Source organism: Mobula birostris, chromosome 3 (assembly GCF_030028105.1).
Source record: "Mobula birostris isolate sMobBir1 chromosome 3, sMobBir1.hap1, whole genome shotgun sequence".
Taxonomy (NCBI): domain Eukaryota; kingdom Metazoa; phylum Chordata; class Chondrichthyes; order Myliobatiformes; family Myliobatidae; genus Mobula; species Mobula birostris.
Window position 1 is genome coordinate 139,258,370 of NC_092372.1, and position 20,647 is coordinate 139,279,016.

At 39.5% G+C, this 20,647-nt stretch overlaps 1 protein-coding gene across 3 annotated transcripts in view; it reads left to right on the forward strand.

The window, feature by feature from the left end:
- etv1 (ETS variant transcription factor 1) overlaps positions 1-20,647 on the forward strand; it is a 140,375-nt gene that overhangs the window by 102,452 nt on the left and 17,276 nt on the right. For 2 of the 3 annotated variants that reach the window (XM_072253387.1, XM_072253384.1), the window contains 2 exons: positions 8,203-8,271; positions 16,242-16,411. In XM_072253387.1, the coding sequence (XP_072109488.1) occupies positions 8,203-8,271; positions 16,242-16,411 (239 nt within the window). The remainder of the gene's footprint in view (positions 1-8,202; positions 8,272-16,241; positions 16,412-20,647) is intronic. The other variant, XM_072253385.1, reaches the window with a different exon arrangement.

The following is a 20,647-nucleotide window of genomic DNA, read 5'->3' on the forward strand; positions in this document are numbered from 1 at the left end:
CAACATTAAGGAACCTGTCCTGTAATGAGGTTCTGCACAGAGAATTCAAAGAGTTAGGTGCTAAATTAAAGGGCAGGACCTCGAGAGTTATGATCTCAGGATTGCTACTCGAGGCCAGAACTAGAAAGATTACACAGTTTAATATATGGCTAAGGAGTTGGTCTAGAAGGGAGAGCATTAACATTTTGGATCATCGGGCACTTTTCCAGGGAAGGTGGGACCTGTACAAAAGAGACATTTTGCACCTGAACTGGAGGGGGGGTCAATATCCTAGCGGGGAGGTTTGTTAATGCTGCGTGGTGGAATTTAAGCTAGAGTTGCAGAGGGATGGGAACCGGAGTGCCAGAACAGTGAGTGGAGAGATTGTGGAGGCAGATGTTGGTAAGAGTTCAGACAAAATTAAGAATCAAAAGGTTGAACATGGTGCGACTGGTGTCCTGAGCTGCCTTTATTTCAATGCAAGAAGTATCGTAGTAAAGGGAGATGATAGTGTTGAAGATGAGGTAGCTGGTTTACAAACAGTCAATGTGTAGTGAGGAGAGGCTGTTGATAGGGCAAAATTGCAGTCAACTGGATGAGTTGCAATTCAAAAGGCAAACAAAATTGAGTGAATACAGGACTGGAGGTGTTATATTCGATTGTGCACAGTATACGGAATAAGGTAGATGAACTTGCAGCACAGTTGCAGATTGGCAGCTATGATGTTGTAGGCATCACTGAATCATGGCTGAACGAAGATTATAGCTGGGAGCTTAATGTCCAAAGATACATATTGTATCAAAAGGAAAGGCAGGAAGGCAGAGGGGGTGGCATTGCTCTGCTGGTAAAAAAATGAAATCAAATCACTAGAAAGAGGTGACATAGAGTTGGAAGATGTTGAATCATTTTGGATAGAACTAAGGAACTGCAAGGGTGAAAGGACCTTGATGGGAGTTGTACATAGACCCTCAAATAATAGTAAGAAAGTTGTCTACAAATTACAACAGGAGACAGAACATGCATGCCAAAAGGACAATACACAATAGTCACGAGGGACTCAATTGGTAGGTAGATTTGGAAAATAAGGTTGGTGTTGGATTCCAGGAGGGGGAGTTTCTAGAGTGCCTTCAAGTTGGCTTTTTAGAGCTGTTCATGGAAGATCCCACTAGGATCAGCTATTCTGAATTGAGTGTTGTGCAGTGAACCAGAATTGATTAGAGAGCTTAAGGTAAAAGAGCCCTTAGAGCAGGGGTGGGCAACCTTTTTGCCTCCTTGGGCTGGATTGCATATTAATGAGTGGATGGTGGACCAGATAAATGCCATAAAAAACTTGAAATATGGGAATTATCTATTTAAATACATCTAGTTATGTTTTGCCTCAAATTAATCAATAATGCATGAAAGAAAATCATTTGTGTTTAAGGTTGCCTACCCCTGCCTTAGGGGACAGTGTTCATAATATGATAAAATTCACCCTGAAATTTGAGAAGGAGAAGATAAACTCGGATATATCAGTATTACAGTGGAGTAAAGGGAATAACAGAGGCATGAGAGAGGAGCTGGCCAGAATTGATTGGAAAAGAACACTGGCAGGGATGATGGCAGAGCAACAATGGCTGAAATTTCTGGAAGCAACTCAGAGGGCACAGGATATATACATCCCACCAGAAGAAGTATTCTAAAGGAAAGAGGACACAACTGTGGCTAACAAGGGAAGTCAAAGCCAAAGAGAGGGCATATAATAGAGCAAAAATTAGTGGGAAGTTAGGGGATTGGGAAGCTTTTAAAAACCAACAGAAGGCAACTAAAAAAGTCTTTAAGTAGGTAACAATGGAATACAAAATTAAACTAGCCAATAATATTAGAGCAGTGATCCTCAACCTCTGGGCCGTGGACCGATACTGGGCCGCGAAGCATGCAGTGGTGCAGCGGTAGCCGGGATGCACCCAGCACATCTTTAAGAAAAAAGCCAAAATAAACAAGCTAATTAATTAGGTGCCGCCTGGCACGTAAATGTCGGCCCAGATTAGAGGCGATTGCCAATTGCATAAATCAGTGAATTCAATCTTGAATTCAATCCCTCTTGCAATGAAGGCCAACATTCCTTTTGCCTTCTTAATAACTTGTTGTACCTGCAAGCCAACTTTTTGAGATTCATGAACAAGTCCCTCTGCACAACAGCATGCTGCAATCTTTCACTATTTAAATAATAATCTGCTCTTCTAGTATTCCTTCCAAAGTGGATGATCTTGCATTTACCAACATTGTACTCCATCTGCCAGACCTTGGCCCACTCTCTTAACCTATCTGTATCCCACTGCAGACTCTCCACATCCTCTGTACAATTTGCTTTTCCACTCAGTTTAGTGTCATCAGCAAATTTTGCTATGCTACACTCAGTCCCTTCTTCCAAATCATCAATGTTGCGGACAAGCTGAATAAGTATTTTGCAACAGTCTTCACTGTGGAAGATACTAGCAGTATGTGGAGATTCCAGATGTCAGGGGTTATAAAGTTGATTCCATCACCACAATTTTAAACGAGTCCCACTTTTGTGTTGTGCTTTCAGTGAAGGGTCCACGGGATGTCAGCTTGTCATCGAAGCTGGTTGCAAGTTGATCATAATGTTCAGTTTGCTTGTTTTCTGATGCTAAAAGACTGTATACTGACTTTTGGCTTCATGTGATGCAATGGACCAATGTGTAGTTTGAGGACAGATCTGACCAGTGACGATCAGTCCGGCACTTTACACCATGCGTAGTCCTAGTGATCTTGAAATCTCAAATGTCCCACCTGAGACTATTGATAAAGTTGACCAGGTTTGGACCTGAGGTTCATCCAAGCTGTTGTGTATTTGTCAGCTTGCCTGAAGGGTGTGTTTTTGATGGACAGGCTGTTTGTCCCCATCATTACTGTTTACTTAAAAGGTAGAAGAGAGATTATTTAGAAAATGGAAGGCTTTCCTGCTTTTTCCAAGTTCGCAATTAGGTAAAAAAAGAGCTAAGACTTATTTTGTAGGAGGCAGCCTCCTGCTAATAAGAAATGCTAGTTTAATTTGCAAGCTTCATACTGTTTAGATAATGCACTGTGCAGTTACCAGTGGATATCACAAAGGGAGCAAGCACTGCTCAGACACTCAAGCGGAAACCTTTTACCACCATGACCGGCAGTGAGGTTTCTCAGCAAGAATGTCAGTTTTATTTAACCAAAGGAGATTGTTAAACAATCATACAAGGTTAGACCTTCATAATTATTTCAAGAAAACATGAGGTTTTTTGAGGGTACAGCAGTAAAAATACTTTATACATAATAGAAGTTTTCTGCAGTTAATTGATTTCTAGTCACTAAGCCAAAGAAGATAAAAAAGTGCATCCTGTGGAAATTCAGAAAAGTTCAAAGTAAATTTATTATCAAAGTACAGATATGTCACCATATCCAACTGTGAGATTCATTTTCTTGCAGGCATACACAATAAATCCAAGAAACACAATAGAATCAATGAAAGATCACACCTAACGAGATGAACAAACAACCAATATGCAAAAGACAACAAACTATGCAAATGAAAAAGCAAAAAAATTAAATAATAACAATATTAATAGTAATAATAAATAAATAAATTGGATTAGATTAGATTAGATTCAACTTTATTGTCATTGTGCTGAGTACAGATACAAAGCCAATGAAATGCTTTTAGCATCTAGCCAGAAATGCAAAGAATAGTGTTATTTACAAAATAACTGTGAAAAAAAGTAAGTGCTACAGCACAAATATAAAAGTACTGAGACAGTACAATATAGGTGCAATACTAATTAGCACTGTGATGTGAGGTTCAGAAGGGTCACAGACTCAGGGTAAAAGCTCTTCCTGTGCCTGCTGGTGCAGGAGTGGAGGCTCCTGTAGTGTCTACCAGATGGGAGGAGAGTAAAAAGTCCATGGTTAGGGTGAGAAGCATTCTTGATAGTGCTTTTCGCCATTCCCAGGCAGCGTTTATGGTAGGTGTTCTCAGTGGTGGGCAATTGGGTGCCAATAATCCCAATAACATGAATTGAAGAATCCTTGAAAGTAAGTCCATAGGTTGTGGGAGCATTTCAGTGATGGGGTGTGAAGTTGAGTGAAATTTTCCACTCTGGTTCAAAAGAGGGACAATAATTGTTTCTAAACCTGTTGGTGGGAATCCTGAGACTCCAGTACCACTGTCCTGATGGTAGCAGTGAAAAAAGAGCATGACCTGGATGATGCAGGCACTTGATGATGGATGCTGCCTTCCTACAACAGCACTCTGAGTAGATGTGCTCTGTGGTGGGGAGAGTTTTACCTGTGATGGACTAGGCTGTGTCCACTATTTTTGTATGATTTTCTGTTTAAGGGCATTGGTGTTTCAATACCAGGCCATGATGCAGCCAGTCAATGTACTCTCCAGCACTCATCTATAAGTTTGAAGTTTGTCATAGTTTTGGATGTTATGCTGAATCTTCACAAACTTCTGAGGAAGTAGAGGCGCTGTTGTGCTTCCTTCATAATTGTACTTACGCGCTATTAACAGATCCTCTGAAATGATAATACTGAGGAATTTAAAGTTGCTGCCCCTCTCCACCTCTGATCCTCCAGTGAGATCTGCATCATGAACCGCTGGTTTCTCCCTCCTGAATAATCAGCTCCTTGGTATTGCTGACATTGAGTGAGAGGTTGTTATTGATGTGGCCAGATTTTCTGTCTCCCTCCTATGTGCCGCTCCATCACCATCTTTGATTCAGTCAACCACAGTGGTGTTGCTTGCAAACTTAAATATGGCATTGGAGCTGTACTTGGCCTTAGTTTTAAGTATAGAGCTAATGGAGAGTAGGCTAAGCACACAGCCTTGTGGTGCACCTGTGTTGATGGGGATTGTGGAGTAGATGTTTTTGCCAATCTGAACTGACTGGGGTCTGCAAGCAAGGAAATTGAGGATCCAATTACACAAGGAAGCATTGAGGCCAAGGTCTTGGAGCTTATTGATTAACTTTGAGTGGATAATAGTATTGAATGGTGAGCTGTAGTCATAAAAGAGCATCCTGACATAAGCATCTTCACTGTCCAGATGTTCCAGTGTTGAGTGAAAGTCGATGAAATGACACCTGCTCTCGACCTATAGTGATGGTAGGCAAATTGGAGAGGAATCACTTCTCAGGCAGGAGTTGATATTTTTCATCACCAACCTCTCAAGGCATTTCAGTATAGTAGATATAAGTGCTATTGGATAATAGTAATTGAGTCAAAATACTGAAAGCTGCTTTTGTATTTCTGTGTTTAGGGCTATGCATGTGCAGTGATGTTTTACTCTTTATACTAGTGTATGGTTAGAACATTACTCATTGCTATCTTTTTGTGAAGAAAATTCAATTGTCTTTAATTAAGATGCTTTCAGAGTATGAAGTTCTTCTTTAATTAAGCCTGCTCATTAGTTTCCTCACTTTCTTGCCTTTTCATTTTGGCTTTGAGATTTTCTGTCACATTTTCATCCCTGAAAATTTGTTGATCTCGGGGTCATCATCTTCCTGTGTGAGGGTAAAATCAATTAATGATACCACTCTGCATTACTATCAAGTAGACTTAAGGCTGATCTGTTAGTGGGTTGTTACAGCTATGATTGGTGAAAGTTTACAACAGGGTTGCAAGTTATGGTGGCCTTAAGGCATAACTTGCTGGCCAGTGGTGTAGTGGCATCCGCAGCGAACTTTGAGGTGAGTGGTCCTGGGTTTGAATCTGGTTGGCTCCTTGCACGCTTTCCATCTGTGCTGGGTTGAGCTTCAAGCTAGCAACTTGGCCTCATAAAACGCAGACAAAGATGGCCAAGGAAACGGCAAGATTGCCGCCCAATGTGCCACAAGGCACGGAGAGGAACAATGTCACTACTTAGGTGACAACTTTATTAAAATGCCCGCAATGTTGTAAAGTATCCATTCTCAGCAACACGTTTAATTTCAATAAACCTATCTAAGTGTTCTTTTTAAATATTCATACTCAATGCTCACAGATGTCCTTTGTACCATATGTAATTTTGCATATGCAGATTACTGCATGATTCATTGACACTTGTTGTAAAACAACAGATTTATCAATTGTTGACTGTCCAAAGCAAAGTTCCACGGAGGACAGGAGCTGCTCACCTTAGGCTTCCACTCAGGGCTGTGGCCACCCATTTCAGGACTCCAACTAGGAAGGTATCCAGTCACCTCATACTCCCTCAGTCACCTCACGCTCCCTCAGAGAACAGTGACTGTGGGACTTAGCTCCACCCTAAAAGGAGAGTTGTTGTTTTAAATTTAAATTCTTTGAACCGCATTTGAATATTAGGGATAAATTAAAAATTCTTGCTCTCTTTTATTTATAACATTACTGTGAAATATTTGTCCTGTATAAACTTGGATTATATATATATACACACACCCTATAAGGATGTTGGTGATCTGAACATTGTGCACAGTTTTGCTTTCCTTATTTAAGAAAGGTCATACTAGCGTTCGAGGTAATCCAGAAGAAATTCAGTTGGCTAGTAATTGAGATGAGAAATGATTATGACCATTGGCTAACAATGTTAGATCTATATTTTTTAGGGTTCTGAAAAGGAGGCATATTCTCATTAATACAGAAAAGTTCCCAAGGGGGCATGACAAGGTATATATTATGATGATTCCAATAATGGGAGAGTCTCAAACCAGGGGCAGAATTGCAAGACAGGAAGTGGTTGTCTCAAACTGAGGTGCATAGGGATTTCTTCTCTCAGAGATGGATAAATCTTTGGAGTTTTGGAGGGTGGATCTTAAGAGGAGGTGGCTAACCTTTTGAAAGAATTTGGAATTGAGGACCACATGGAGGTGACATAGAAGAGGTCTGAGACAGATCAATCACGATCCCGCTGAATAACAGGACAGGTTTGACGGCCTCATAGTCTATTCCTGTGCTTGTGTATTTGTCTCTATCTAACATTATACTTTAAGTAGTAATGATCACTTCAGTGACATTAACAGTAAGTTAACCTTTTTTCTCAAAATTTGTATAAATTTGTCATAACAAGATTTGCAACAAATCATGGCATTATTATTTATCCCGGAAGTCAACAATTATAGTCTTCCACTCAAATGAAGCATCCCTAATCACTCGCATCCTTAAAGTGAGTTTACAAAACTTTGTAACTTCAAATTGCCTCCTTCAGGATTGTTTATTTCTTTGATTGCAATGGAGTCAAGAAATCTGTTGTCAACAGGAAAGTTAAAGTCAAAACATTGTCCCTGAAACTCAATATTTCAACTGGAAGGAAATAATAGTGTATTTTTAGTGTTTTTATGAGTATTAGCTGGACTGTTTTTTTAAAAATTTTGTTCTTTCTGTGCATGTCTGGTAAATGTATATTTTAAATGCGGGCCATGCAAGTACTTCAGGAATGTAAACATTGCAATAAAATAAATATTTTGCAATCTCAACGTTTCCTAAAATGTACTGTTTACTTAGAGGAAGTCTTGATGTCCCTACATAGCACAGAACAATTTTCAGTTTACTTTAACAGTGCACTGATCAACCCTTTTGATGAGGGTCAGTGTAATGGCCGGAGTTTGGTCTCTTACATCGTTTAGTAACATTCTACTTTCAGTATCACATAAAGTTATTACCATTTTACACAAGTGTTTTATTCACTCACTAACTTGTTGCGTTGTGTTTTGCTGGGTGTGCATTTGAAGTGGAGTGGGGGAAGTCATGGAGAATTGGCTGTATTGTATGTCTTCAGAAACACAATATTGGACTGCCGTAGCTGTAATCTGTGAATGACCTGCAAGGAAATATTCCATCACTTAATGATTTCTACTCTTGTCAGAGAGTGTTTGATAATAAAATGCCTTTAACATGGAGTATGCCATGATGCTTGCCTTCATGGAAAGAGGAGATACATAGAGGAATGCACTCTCCAGGTTCCACATTGCACCCAATCCCTGTAAGTCGAGTTCCCTTTACAGTCATTTAGCCCACTGTCAGCTATGTCACCAAAACTACTGGCATAATGCCTTTAAAAATGGGTTTCTAATTGCAAATGATGCATAATTCTCATAAAAAGCTGGGATAACAAGAGGGCTGCCCAGGAGAATTAACCTGTCTTGTTTCACCTAGTGAACCAGAGGGATATTGCTCAGAAAGGAAACTAATCCTAATGTGAGCTTTTGGTAATTGTCTCTTTCCTTATACCCACAGGTTGCATGTATGAAAAAGGTCCTAGACACTTTTATGATGACACCTGTGTAGTTCCTGAAAAGTTTGACAGTAAGTCAATCTACCCTTAATTTTAACACTTTACCATGTGAAAAATAGGATTTATTGTTTGGGGTGAGCACATATTTCTACAAACCAAATTGAGCTTAAATTGCAATGAAAAAGTTGATGGAGGAATTCAACGTGAAAGATCCCGACCTAAAACCTCAATAGTCCATTTCTCTGCATTACCTGCTGAGTTTTTTCCAGTAGCTCACTCTTTCCTCCAGATTCCAGAATTGCATTCTTCCTTTGTTTCTTTGTGTTTGTATTAGGATGAATTTCCACATCCCGGGAAAATATGAGTTATGTTTAAAAACTGGAAGACATTTTATCCAAAATTACTTTTTTAGAACAATATGCTATGAATCTCACCTGGATTGTCTATGCTAAGTTTAGCTAAAGATTAGTGGAAGTTCAGAGAGACACTAGAGTAACTTATCTCCAATAACCCCTGACTGGATTTACAGTTGTCAATCGGAGGTCCATCTGAGGAACTTCCCAGCAATGATATCTCTTTGCATGGTGATACAGTATATATGAGGCTACGGTGGTGTGAGAGTACAAGTTGTATGATGTTGATATTTTTGAGTTGATAATACTGTTGAGAGGGAATAGTTCATGAAAACATTCACTGAATTGAAGAAATGGAGATGATGTTCACTTGGATGGATGGACAGGGAAGATTTTCCTTTTAGATTCAGTTGGTCAGACTACCAGATGTAATTATGTATCAGAAGTCTGAATGCCATGCTTGCTTTTTATTGGTAAAATTATATCCTTTGTTGTCCATTTGCAAGAATTTGGTTATATGATACTTGAAACGAAAACAAATCAGATGAAAAACTAAAGGAATTCCTGTAACAAATAGGCTTTGCATTGTTATTTGAGTACCATATTTGAAGAATGGGTACCATCTGTAAATAAAAGAATTTAAATTTAGTTGACATCACATGCAATTGAACATGCAATTATAAATACAAAAAGGTTCTGCAGATGCTGGAAATCTTGAGCAACACACACAAAATGCTGGAGGAACTCAGCAAGCAAGGCTGCATCTATGGAGAGGAATAAAGAATTGACATTTCAGGCCAAGACCCTTCATCAGGACTGGAAAGGAAGAGGAGAGAAGCCAGAATAAGAAGTTGGGCAGGTAGAGGAGAAGCTGGCTGGTGATAGGTGAGACCATGTGAGTAGGGTAGTTGGGTAGGTGAGTGGGGATGGAATAAGAAGATGGGAGTTCTTAGGTAGAAGAAGTAAAGAACTGAAGAAAAAAATCTAATAGGAGAGGACAGTGGATCATAGGAGGAGAGCAACCAGAGGGTGGTGACAGGTAGATGAGGACGAGAAGGGAAGAGAGGGTAACCAGAATGGGGAATGGAAGAAAGAGTAGGGGGAGGGGAATGATTACTGGAAGTTAGTTAGTGAAACTGATATTCATGCTATCAAGTTGCAGGCTGCCCAGACTGATAAGTGGTGTTGCTCCTCCAAACTAAGTTTGGCCTCATTGTGGCATTAGAAGAGGCCACAGACAGACGTTCAGAATATGAATGGAATCTGAAAGGCCACTGAGAGATCTTGCCTTTTGTAGCAGACAAAGTGAAGATGCTGGAAGGCATATCATGCCTTAATTTGGTAGCCATCATAAGTTGTAATATGTTGGATTATTAAGGATGGGGTTTCAGGGTGCTTGGAGCCACATGATAGAATGCAGCAAAGTCAGCATGGTTTCCGTATGGGGAAATCTTGCCTCACAAATCAGTTGTAATTCTTCAAGGAAATAACAAGTTGGATAGGCAAACGAGAGTCAATGGGTATTGTTTACTTGGATTTTCAGAAGCCTTTGATGAAGCTGCTGAACAGATAAGAGCCCATGGTATTACTGCAAAGATATTAGCATGGATAGAAGGTAGGCTGACTGGCATGAGGCGAAGAGTGGGAATAAAGGGGACCTACTCTGGTTGGTTGCCAGTGACTACTGGCATTCTGCAGGGGTTGGTATTGTGACCACTTCTTTTCACATTATATGTCAATGATTTGAATGACTGAATTGACTGAATGCTTTGCGGCCAAAACTGCAGACAATACAAAGGTAGGTGAAAGGGTTGGTAGTGTTGAGGAAGCAGGTAATCTACAGAAGGATTTAGGGAAAAGAAATGGCAGATGGAATATAGTGTAGGGAAGTTTATGGCTATGCACTTTTGCAGAAGGATTAAAGGTGTAGACTATTTTCTAAATAGGGAGCAAATTCAGAAATCAGAGGTGTAAAGGGACTTGGGAGGTCTCTGCAAGATTTCCTAAAGCTTAACTTACAGGTTAATTCATTAGTAAAGAAGGGGAAGACAAATGCAATGTTATCATTCATTTCTAGAGAACTTGAATATAAAATGAAGGATGTAATGCTAAGGCATCAGAATGCATTGGTCCGACCACACTTGGAGTATTATGAATGGTTTTGGGCCCATTATCTAAGAAAGGATTGCCATTGGAGAGAGCCCAGAGGAAGTTCATGAGAATGATTCCAGGAATGAAAGGTTTAATGTATGAAGAGAGTTTGATGGTTCTTGGCCTGTACTCGCTGGTGTTTAGAAGAATGTGGGGGGGGGGGGTGATCTAATTGAAACCTATTGAATATTGAAAAACCCACATAGAATAGATTTGGAAAGGATGTTTCCAACATAGGGGAACTCCAGGGCAAAATGTCACAGCCTCAGAATACAAGGGTGTCCCTTTACAGCAGAGATGAGGAATTTCTTTAAACAGAGGGTGGTGAGTCTGGAATTAACTACCACAGACAGCTGAGGCCAATCATTGGATATATTCAAAGCAGAGGTTTAAAGGTTCTTGATTAGTGAAAGCCTCAAAGGTTATGGGGAGAAGGTAGGAGAATGCTTAGTATGATGCTATTACAGCTTGAGGCACTGGAGTTTGGAGTTCAATCCCATCATTCTCTGTAAGAAGTCTCTTAAAGTCCACCTGGTGGAATGTATGGGTTTTCTCTGGGTGCTCCAGTTTTCTCCTACTGTGCAAAGACATACCACATAGGTGAATTGGTCATTGTAAATTGTCCCATGATTAGGTTAGGATTAAATCTGGGTTGTCAGGGGTTGCTGACTGGTGTGGCTCAAAGAACTGAAAAGGTCTATTCCTCACTGTATTTCTAAATAGAGTAAATGAGGTTGAGAGGGATAATAAATCGGCCACAATGAAATGGGGAGAACAGACTAGATGGACGAATGCCAAATTCTGTTCCTATGTCTTATGGTCTTGCATCATTTTAACTAAGCACATTTCACATGTTGTTAAGTACCCATCTTGTGATTTCAAGAGAGAGGAATTATTCATTTCCTTTTGCATTTTGCATCTGTTGTTGTCCTTCTACCCCAATGCTTTCACCTACACACAATTAATCCTTTCAGCAGCATGTTTCCAAACTTCTATTGTTAGAGATCCATTTGATCAAAGGGCACATGATTGTTGAGTCATGATTTGAAATGACATTGATACTTGCTGAAGGGGAAGCTATAGCTGCTCGTGATGTTTTTAATCTGTCAGTAGCACTACATTGATGCATTATGCACTTTCACAGGAAATAAATCTTCCAAATGTATCTGGGAGACCTAAGGAAAATTGAATATGAATCCAAAGTAAGGAAGTTGGAATCAGTAAAAGGCTGCACTAAAAATTTAGATTTTTTAAAAGAGGATAGGAATAGAGATATGAAAAAATAGGCAAGATGAACTTACTTGACTAAAGATGTCCTAGTGTCCTAGACTATGGTCAAACAACTGGAGAAGATAATGCTTAAAAGTAAGATTCAGTTTCAATGTATTTCATTGCTAAGAGAGATACAAGAGCCTATTGGAAAGATTCATGTAGAACTGTGGTAGAGACTAGCACTTGGATGTAAGGGATAAAAGCAATGTGGAGGACCTTAGGAATGAAGGAAATCAAGGCATTGGTGAGATAGAGGGTTAAAACATTTATTTTGAGGAAATGTGATATTAACAGTTGTAACAAGAATGAAAATATTGTTCAATATTGATATAAACTTGCAAATTATCAAATAACATAACAGTGAATATTTGTTTTCAAATATACAATTTTGGCCAGCTGTCTTTCCCCTCATCAATAAAAACAATTACAATAGAAATGCTGTTGCTGTTCTTTGTGAATGACATGTTTATTCTCCAGGAAAAGGTCCACTCTATTAGTAAACAGCAAATAAAGATTCAGCGTATGGGAAATCCAATTGTGATTAGCATAATGTCTTTAGCATTATCACTAAAATATTTAATATCTTCCACAAACATCTATCATTTCTGAAATAATATGTGCTCTTTGTGACTAACTTACTGGAATTCTGTTTTGATCAAACAACTTTCAAATGACAAGCATTTCTGTTATGGAATGAGCCTTCACAAGAAGGGAAATGGGTACTTGTTGGGCAATGATTGACCTGTCTGTTGCTGCCCAAATTATGCCCCCCTCCAAAAAATTTTTCTTCAACTAGTTTGACATAACTATTTCCTTCCTTATGTAGACATGTTCATTTAGACATTTTCTTGTCAGTATTATTATTTAACAGTCTAGTTCATGAAAAAAAACATATTAGGGAGATAAAATGATAGGTCTTCTAAAGTAACATTAGGCATGGGAGAATTCTGCGTAGAATTCATGAACAATATGAAGGAAATATAAACAGGAAATGAGGGAGGTGTACATCAGGTCAGTCAGTATTTTGATAGAAAAGGATCACTAAGCGGTCTGGTATGTAACCCTTTCATCAAATTATCAGGTATTTTTAGAAACACAATAAATCCATGCAAGGAGGGGAGTCAGGAACATAGAGGCATTACTGTAAAAGAATTATGTGTCCAATTCCCCTTTCTAAGATAGAGGAGAGTGGCAGTAACAATTCTACCTTTAACAGAGCAAAGGGTTCCAAGTCACTCAATAGTATGGAGGTCAGTCAGGTAGTTTAAGTCTTGGGAAAACAATGGGAAGGAGGTGCTTAGAGAAAATCATTAAACAATAATCCTTATGGATCAAGATAAAGCAGGAAGTCTTTGTCCTTTCCCTTCCTCTATCCTAGGCAAATTGATGACTTCCCACCAATTAACTACTGTCCTCTTTCCTCCACCACTTTCCTAGAGCAGCCTTCTCTCTCCATCAGGGGATCATCTACAGATGTCCCCAGTTACAGCCTGCTACAGCTGGAGATCCATCCACACCACGAGCTGGGCTGTTGATTTGGCTGTCTGCCAGGTGGGAAATGGAACAGAAAGGATAATGAGGTCCTGCTGTTAACATTGGCAGGATCTCAATGTCACTGGCTCTGCTGAGCTTTTTGCTGGCTTTCAATGTCATCTGCACTCCCTCAGTATACAGGCGATGCAGAAGTTCCAAAAGCTGTTAGTAGAAGGATATCTGAGTCGCCTCACGGGTGATCTTTTCTATCATCTGAAACATTCTTCTTTTTAAGATAGTTGTTGTTTCTTTTCAAAACTATACTCATAAATCTAGTAATACAGTTGACCCCTCTAATGCAAAGCCCTGTCATCTTCAAGAAACACGAGTTTAAAAGAAAGCTATGTTTATTTCTTTACTACTTTTCTCATAAATTCTGCAAGAGTGAATTTTATTTGCAAATTTTCTGAAGTGATTTGTGAATTTTGTAATGGAAAATTTCCTTTACCCAAATGGTTATAATGTAAGAATCGTCTGTATATGGTATAATGTATTCATATCTCACTATACACTGTACAAACTGAATAATTCCAGCAGAGGGGTCTGGGGTGGGGTGATGAGGGGAGAATGGTGAAAACTGAATATTCAGGTTGTAGCTCCCTTCGAAAAGGTCCTTCCTAATTCAGGCAATACAGCTGTCCAGAATGGAGAGCTGACTAGTTAACTAGGAATTGGTTTCTCTCTGCATTTGAACATACTTTTATTGGTGAAGCTATCTCTAATAGCCTGAGACTTTAAGCCTTAGCTGAACAAATGTGACATGTTGGTGGTGTTTCTGACAAATAAAACACCTTCTCTGTTTTCCAGTGTGGACACACTGCAATGTTGGGAGCTGTTCAGTTAAGCCTGGAACATGGAAGGACAGGGTACTTGGCTTCAATGCCTTGGGCTCTTGAGGACAGATTGCTATATAATATTTTTTTTATATATTGTATATATAATTCAGCATGAGATCATTTTTAATTTTACATGCACTCAAAGAACAATGGGTTGGATAGGATTTGATGTAGGTCCTCAGTGTGCAGCATAGTGGTGGCCTTACGTTGTGGACTCTCTCAGGCAGTGGTTTGTGGTTGCTGCACGGTTTCATAGTCCTGAACTATGCTGCGGTTTCAATTGTTCGCAGTGCCTTGCACTGAAAAAACAGTGCGTTTAAAGCAGACCAAAGTGCACCTTTCATTGATTTCTGATCTTCCAGCTGATGTAGATGCGTACCTCATGGATGTGACGAGGAGGGGTCCTGCTCTTCACCAGACACGTAACTTGTTTGGTTTATTCTTTATTTATTTCAAAAATAAACTTTATTCATAATTTTAAAAATACATACAAATGAATAAAAGCAAATCTTTTATATTCATGGTCAATATATTCAGTAGGGTTAAATTAAATCTTTAAACCATTGCACTATTGCTGTTCCTTGAGCCCCAGATACAAGATATGAAATTTTAAAAAAACATTAAACTTGGACAATGCGGTACTAAGTGAAAGCACTTTTTTAAAATCAGAATAACTGGAACCTGATGGGAACACAGCAACATCTTAACTTTGATATTGACATCTATTCTGCAACTTCCAACTGAATTCTAAGTGTAGCAAGTTTGCTTTAAACTCCCAGGCATCAAGCGATGGGATCTATTAACAGTCGGTACATTCACCTAAAATTACTTCCTCCACTAACCTATATAAGGATTAACCTACTCACGTAGCAGAGAGGGAAGTTTTAAGTGAATATGTGTGGTTAAGCATTTGTACTTCAGTTTCACAGTGTAACTTCAGATCTTGGAACAAGTCCATTTTAGATGACACTAGATTTCTTGCCCACAAAATTCGGCTCCATGACATCTGCTTTCCATTCAAAGGGAGCAAAGTGAATATCATTATCTTGCCAATGAGCTTCACATAGAGCAAGCATGTGTTGTTCTGCAGATCTTATGCCCAATCTTTATATAAAACGACTAATTTATTGGTAAAATTACATGAATAAAGTTAGACTGGAGAAACTGGGATTGTTCTCCTTGCATCAAAGTTGGTTGAGTGGATGTGATGGAGGTGTACAAGATTATGGCTGGATTAGATAGGATGAATAGAAAGAAGCTGCCCCATCAACCAATGGAGTAAAATCCAGGAGATGCAGGTTCAAAATTTTGATCAAAAGTTACAAAGGTATCTGTAGTTTTTTTTTGATGTTGTGTATTTATGATCTGAAAACACTGCTTTTAGCTGTAATGAAAAGAGAATCAATCAGGGCCAATTAAGGGGATTTGGTTACATATTTGAAGGAGAATACTTTGCGGAATGGGTTTGACTCATTTGTACTACTAAGAGCTTCCATTGACTTGATGGTCCGAATGGCCTATTCTTACGATTTTGTTCTTAAGAAGGAAACATTAGAAGAGCTGTGAAATCTTGGAGGGTTGTAACATGTGGGAATGAAACAAGCAAGAAATAAGTGTGAAACACCATGGTCTGATTTGAAACCTCTGCTGAGAACTCAGAGTGAATGTAGGTCAGCATTACAAAATCCATGGATAAAAGAGTAAGTTGGGATGAAGGTTGATGGATTCAGGTATATAGGTAATATGGAAACCTGCTCAAGGGAATGTTGAAAATGTCACGGTAATAAAAGGATGGATGAGCAATGACAATGTGCTGGCCTTTTCTGAATTCTGATCAAAATAAATTTTGTCTGCTTCATGTTATTGTTGTTTCAATGGTGGCTATTGCTTCTACAGGTGACATCAAGCAGGAGCCAGGCATATACCGGGAAGGACCTACTTACCAGCGCAGAGGCTCCCTCCAGCTCTGGCAGTTCCTAGTGGCTCTACTGGACGATCCAGCAAACTCGCACTTTATTGCCTGGACAGGCCGTGGCATGGAGTTCAAACTCATTGAGCCAGAGGAGGTGAGTTTACATAGCATCTGCACCAAGAGTGACAAAAAGCAGGATGCCTGCTAATGACATCAGCAGTAAGGTCTGCAATGGGGTGGTGAGGTGAGAATGAAGTGAAAATTGAATAGTCACGTTGAGGCTCCCTTCGAAAAGGTCCTTTCTGGTTCAGGCAGTACAACTGTCCAGAATGGAGAGCTGACTAGTTATCTAGGAATTGGTTTCACTCTGCATTGGAACATACATTTTTCAATATAACTCTAAAGGCCTGAGATTTTAAGCCTTTCTGAACGAATATGACATGTTGAGGGTGCTTGTGGCAAATGGTAGCTTACACTTGCTCTGTTCTCCAGTATGGACTGGCTGCAATGTTGGGAGGCACCTAGTTAAGCCTGGAATATGGAAGGAGCAGGAGGACAGGGCACTTTGACTTGCATGCCTTGAGATGTTGGGGACAGAATGCTATGTGCTTTTTTTATATATGCAGTATATTGAAAAGGTACCTTACCGAACATAGGAAAGTAAATATATAGAACTGTACAATGTAGGAACAGAGCCTTTGGTACACAACCATGATGCCAAACTGATATAATCCCAATTCCCTGTGCATGAAGACTGTTCCTCCATTCTCTGCCTGTTCATGTGTCCAAATGTTTGTTCGACACGGCTCACATAACTGCTTCCACCACCTCCCCTGGCAGCGTGAACCAGGTAGTTACCCAACTATGCAAAAACGCTGCCTCACGAATTTCCTTTAAACCTCTCCCATCTCCACTTTGAAGCTGTACTCTTAATATTTGACATTTCCATCCTGGAAAATGACACCAGTTTTCTACACTACCCAAATCCATTCATAATTTTATATGCAAACAACAGGAATTCTGCAGATGCTGGAAATTCAAGCAACACACATAAAAGTTGCTGGTGAATGCAGCAGGCCAGGCCTGCTGCATAATTTTATATACTTGTATCAAGTCATCCCTCAGCATCAGATACTAGAGAGAAAACAATCGAAGTTTGTCCAAACTCTATTATACTCCATCCAGGCAACATCCTGGTGATCCTCTTCTACAACCTCTCCAAAAACTCCATATCTTTCCTACCACCTGGTGACCAAAGCTGCACACAATTTTCCAGGTGCAGAACCAAGGCTTTGTATCTCTGCAACGTAAACTTTTTTACTCAAAGTCCCAGCCAATAAATGCGGGCATCTTGAATGGCTTCTTTATCCATGAGTTTCTAGGAGAAGTAAGGAAGGTGCAGGACAGATGTATTCCAAAAACAAAGAAATACTCAAATGGCAAAATATTACAACCATGGCTGACAACAGAAGTCAAAGCTAACATAAAAGCAAAAAAGAGTGCATACAACAAAGCAAAAATTAGTGGGAAGACAGTGAATTGGGAAGCTTTTAAAACCCTACAGAGGGCAACTAAAAGAATCATTAGGAGGAAAGAGATGAAATCTGAAAGCAAGCTAACAAACAATATCAAAGTGGATAGTAAAAGCTTTTTCAAATATGTAAAAAATAAAAGAGAGATGAGAGTGGATATAGAACCACTAGAAAATGAGGATGGAGAAATAATAACAGGGGACATGGAGATGGCAAATGAATTAAGTGAGTATTTTGCATCAGTCTTCACTGTGGAGGATACTAGCAGTGTGCCAGATGTTTAAGGGTGTGAGGGAAGAGAAGTGAGTGCAGTTACTATTACAAGGGAGAAGGTGCGCAAAAAGCTGAAAGACCCAAAGTTACATCTCATCCGGACCAGATGAACTGCACCCTAGGATTCTAAAATAGCTAGTGGTAGAGATTGTGGTGGCATTAGTAATGATCTTTCAAAACTTATTAGATGCTGGCATGATGCCAGAGGACTGGAAAATTGCAAATGTCACTCCACTCTTTAGAGAGGAGGAAGGCAGCAGAAAAGAAATTATAGATCAGTTAGCCTGACCTCAGTGGCTGGGAAGATTTTGAAGTCAATTGTTAAGGATGAAGTTATGGAGTACTTGGTGACACAGGATAAAGTAGGACAAAGTCAGCATGGATTCCTTAAGGGAAAAACTTGCCTAACGAACCTATTGAAATTCTTTGAAGAGATTACATATAGGATAGATGCGGTGGATGTTGTATATTTGGACTTTCAGAATGCCTTTGACAATGTGCCACATATGAGGCTACATACCAAGTTGAAAGCCAATGGTATTACAGGAAACTTACCATTGTGGTTAGAGCATTGGCTGTTTGGCAGGAGGCAGTGAATGGAAATAAATGGATCTTTTTCTGGTTGGCTGCCAGTGACTTGGGTGTTCCACAGGGGTCAGTGTTGGGACCTCTTCTTTTTATGCTGTATAACAATAATTTAGATGATAGAATAGATGAATTTTTGACAAGTTTGCAGATGATATGAAGATTGGTGGAGCGGCAGGTAGTGTTGAGGAAACAGATACAATGCAGGTAGGAGTTGGACAGAAGAATGGGCAAGAAAGTGGCAAATGAAATACAATGTTGGAAAATGCATGGTCATTCACCTTGGTAGTAGAAATAAATGTGCAGACTATTTTCTAAATGGGGAGAGAATCCAAAACTCTGAGATCCAAAGGGACTTGGGAATCCTTGTGCAGAATAGCCTAAAGATTAACTTGCAGGTAGAGTTGGTGGTGAGGAAGGCAAATGCAATGTTAGCATTCATTTCAAGAGGTCTAGATTACAAGAGCAGGGATGTGATGCTGAGGCTTTATAAGGCACTGGTGAGGCCCCATCTTGAGTATTGTGAACAGTTTTGGGCTACTCAACAAAGAAAAGATGTGCTGGCATTGGAGAGGGTTCAGAGGAGGTTTAAAAAGATGATTCAGGGAATGAAAGGGTTATCATATGAGAAACATTTGATAGCTCTGGGTTTGTACTTGGTAGAGTTTAGAAAAATGAAAGGGGATCTCACTGAAAGCTTTTGAATGTTGAAAGGCTTAGATAGGGTAAATTTGGAAAGGATATTTCCCATGGCGGGGGAGTCTAGGATAAAAGGGCACCGTCTCCGTTTAAAGCAGAGATACAGAGAAATTTCTTTAGCCGGAGGGTGGTAAATTTGTGCTATTAATTATCACAAGCAGCTGTGGAGGACTCGTTGTTCATTGTATTTAAGGCAGATCTTCATAGGTTTTTGATTGGACATGACATCAAAGGTTACGAGGAGCAGGCCAGTGACTGAGCTGAGGAAGGGAAAAAAGGATCAGCCATGATTGAATGGTGGAGAAGACTCGATGGGACAAATGGCCTGACTCTGCTCCTATGTTTTATGTCTCAACCACCCCTATCCACTTATCTAGCAACCTCAGTAGTAGTTTAAATAAATCTGGCACTGTAAGATATCCTAAGTTTGTGAAAATCAGCACGTAAATACAGGCACATTTATTTTCTGAGTCACACACCGCTTTCAACCACAGAATATCAAGTATTATTTCCTGAAAAACTTGCAACCAACTGTATATTTTTAGTTGGCTGTCGAATCCTCTTTTATTTGGTAAATCAACACAGTGAACATTTGTTTTATGGTCAGGTTCCAAACACTCCTGTGGCAGATTTACTTTATGCTCCAAAAGAATTTTTAAAAATTTGTTTTCAGAGTGTGGTTGATTCTGCCATGGCCACATTTATTGAACCTCCCGTGCTGCCCCGACTGGGTGGTTTAGGCACTGCTGGTGGTGATGGGGCACCAGCTATACAGTATAGCTCGGTAAGGTATGTCAGCAACACAGCTGCAATGCCAGATCAGCAGTGCCCATCTAAGTCAAGGTGGAGTGAATTAGTTGATGATGTAACCATGAATTTTCTGCCATTTTATTTTATACTGATAGACAATACCAAATAATAAATAATTATTATTGTGTATTGTAAAAATAACCCTTAATAATAGGCTGCAACATCCTAATGTGATAGTCTACGTTAAACTCCAGATTGCTGAGTTTCTTGAAGTCATGCGTGTGAATGGAGAGTGAAAGGGAAAAGGATTGTGGCATCAATGGCTGAGTCCGTCATAACAGAGTAGTTTGTAATTTGCTCATCAATTTGATATGCCTGTTCCAGTTAATCTACTGAAGAATGGTGACTTCCTAACTGCACAAGTTATTGATGACAAGATGTGCTAATGACTCTACTGTTAAAACTTATAGGAAAGTATTATTTTGTTTTTCTCTGTTGAAGCAGCCATTGACTTTCACTTGTGTAGTGTGAATTCTTGCTGAGTCAGAACC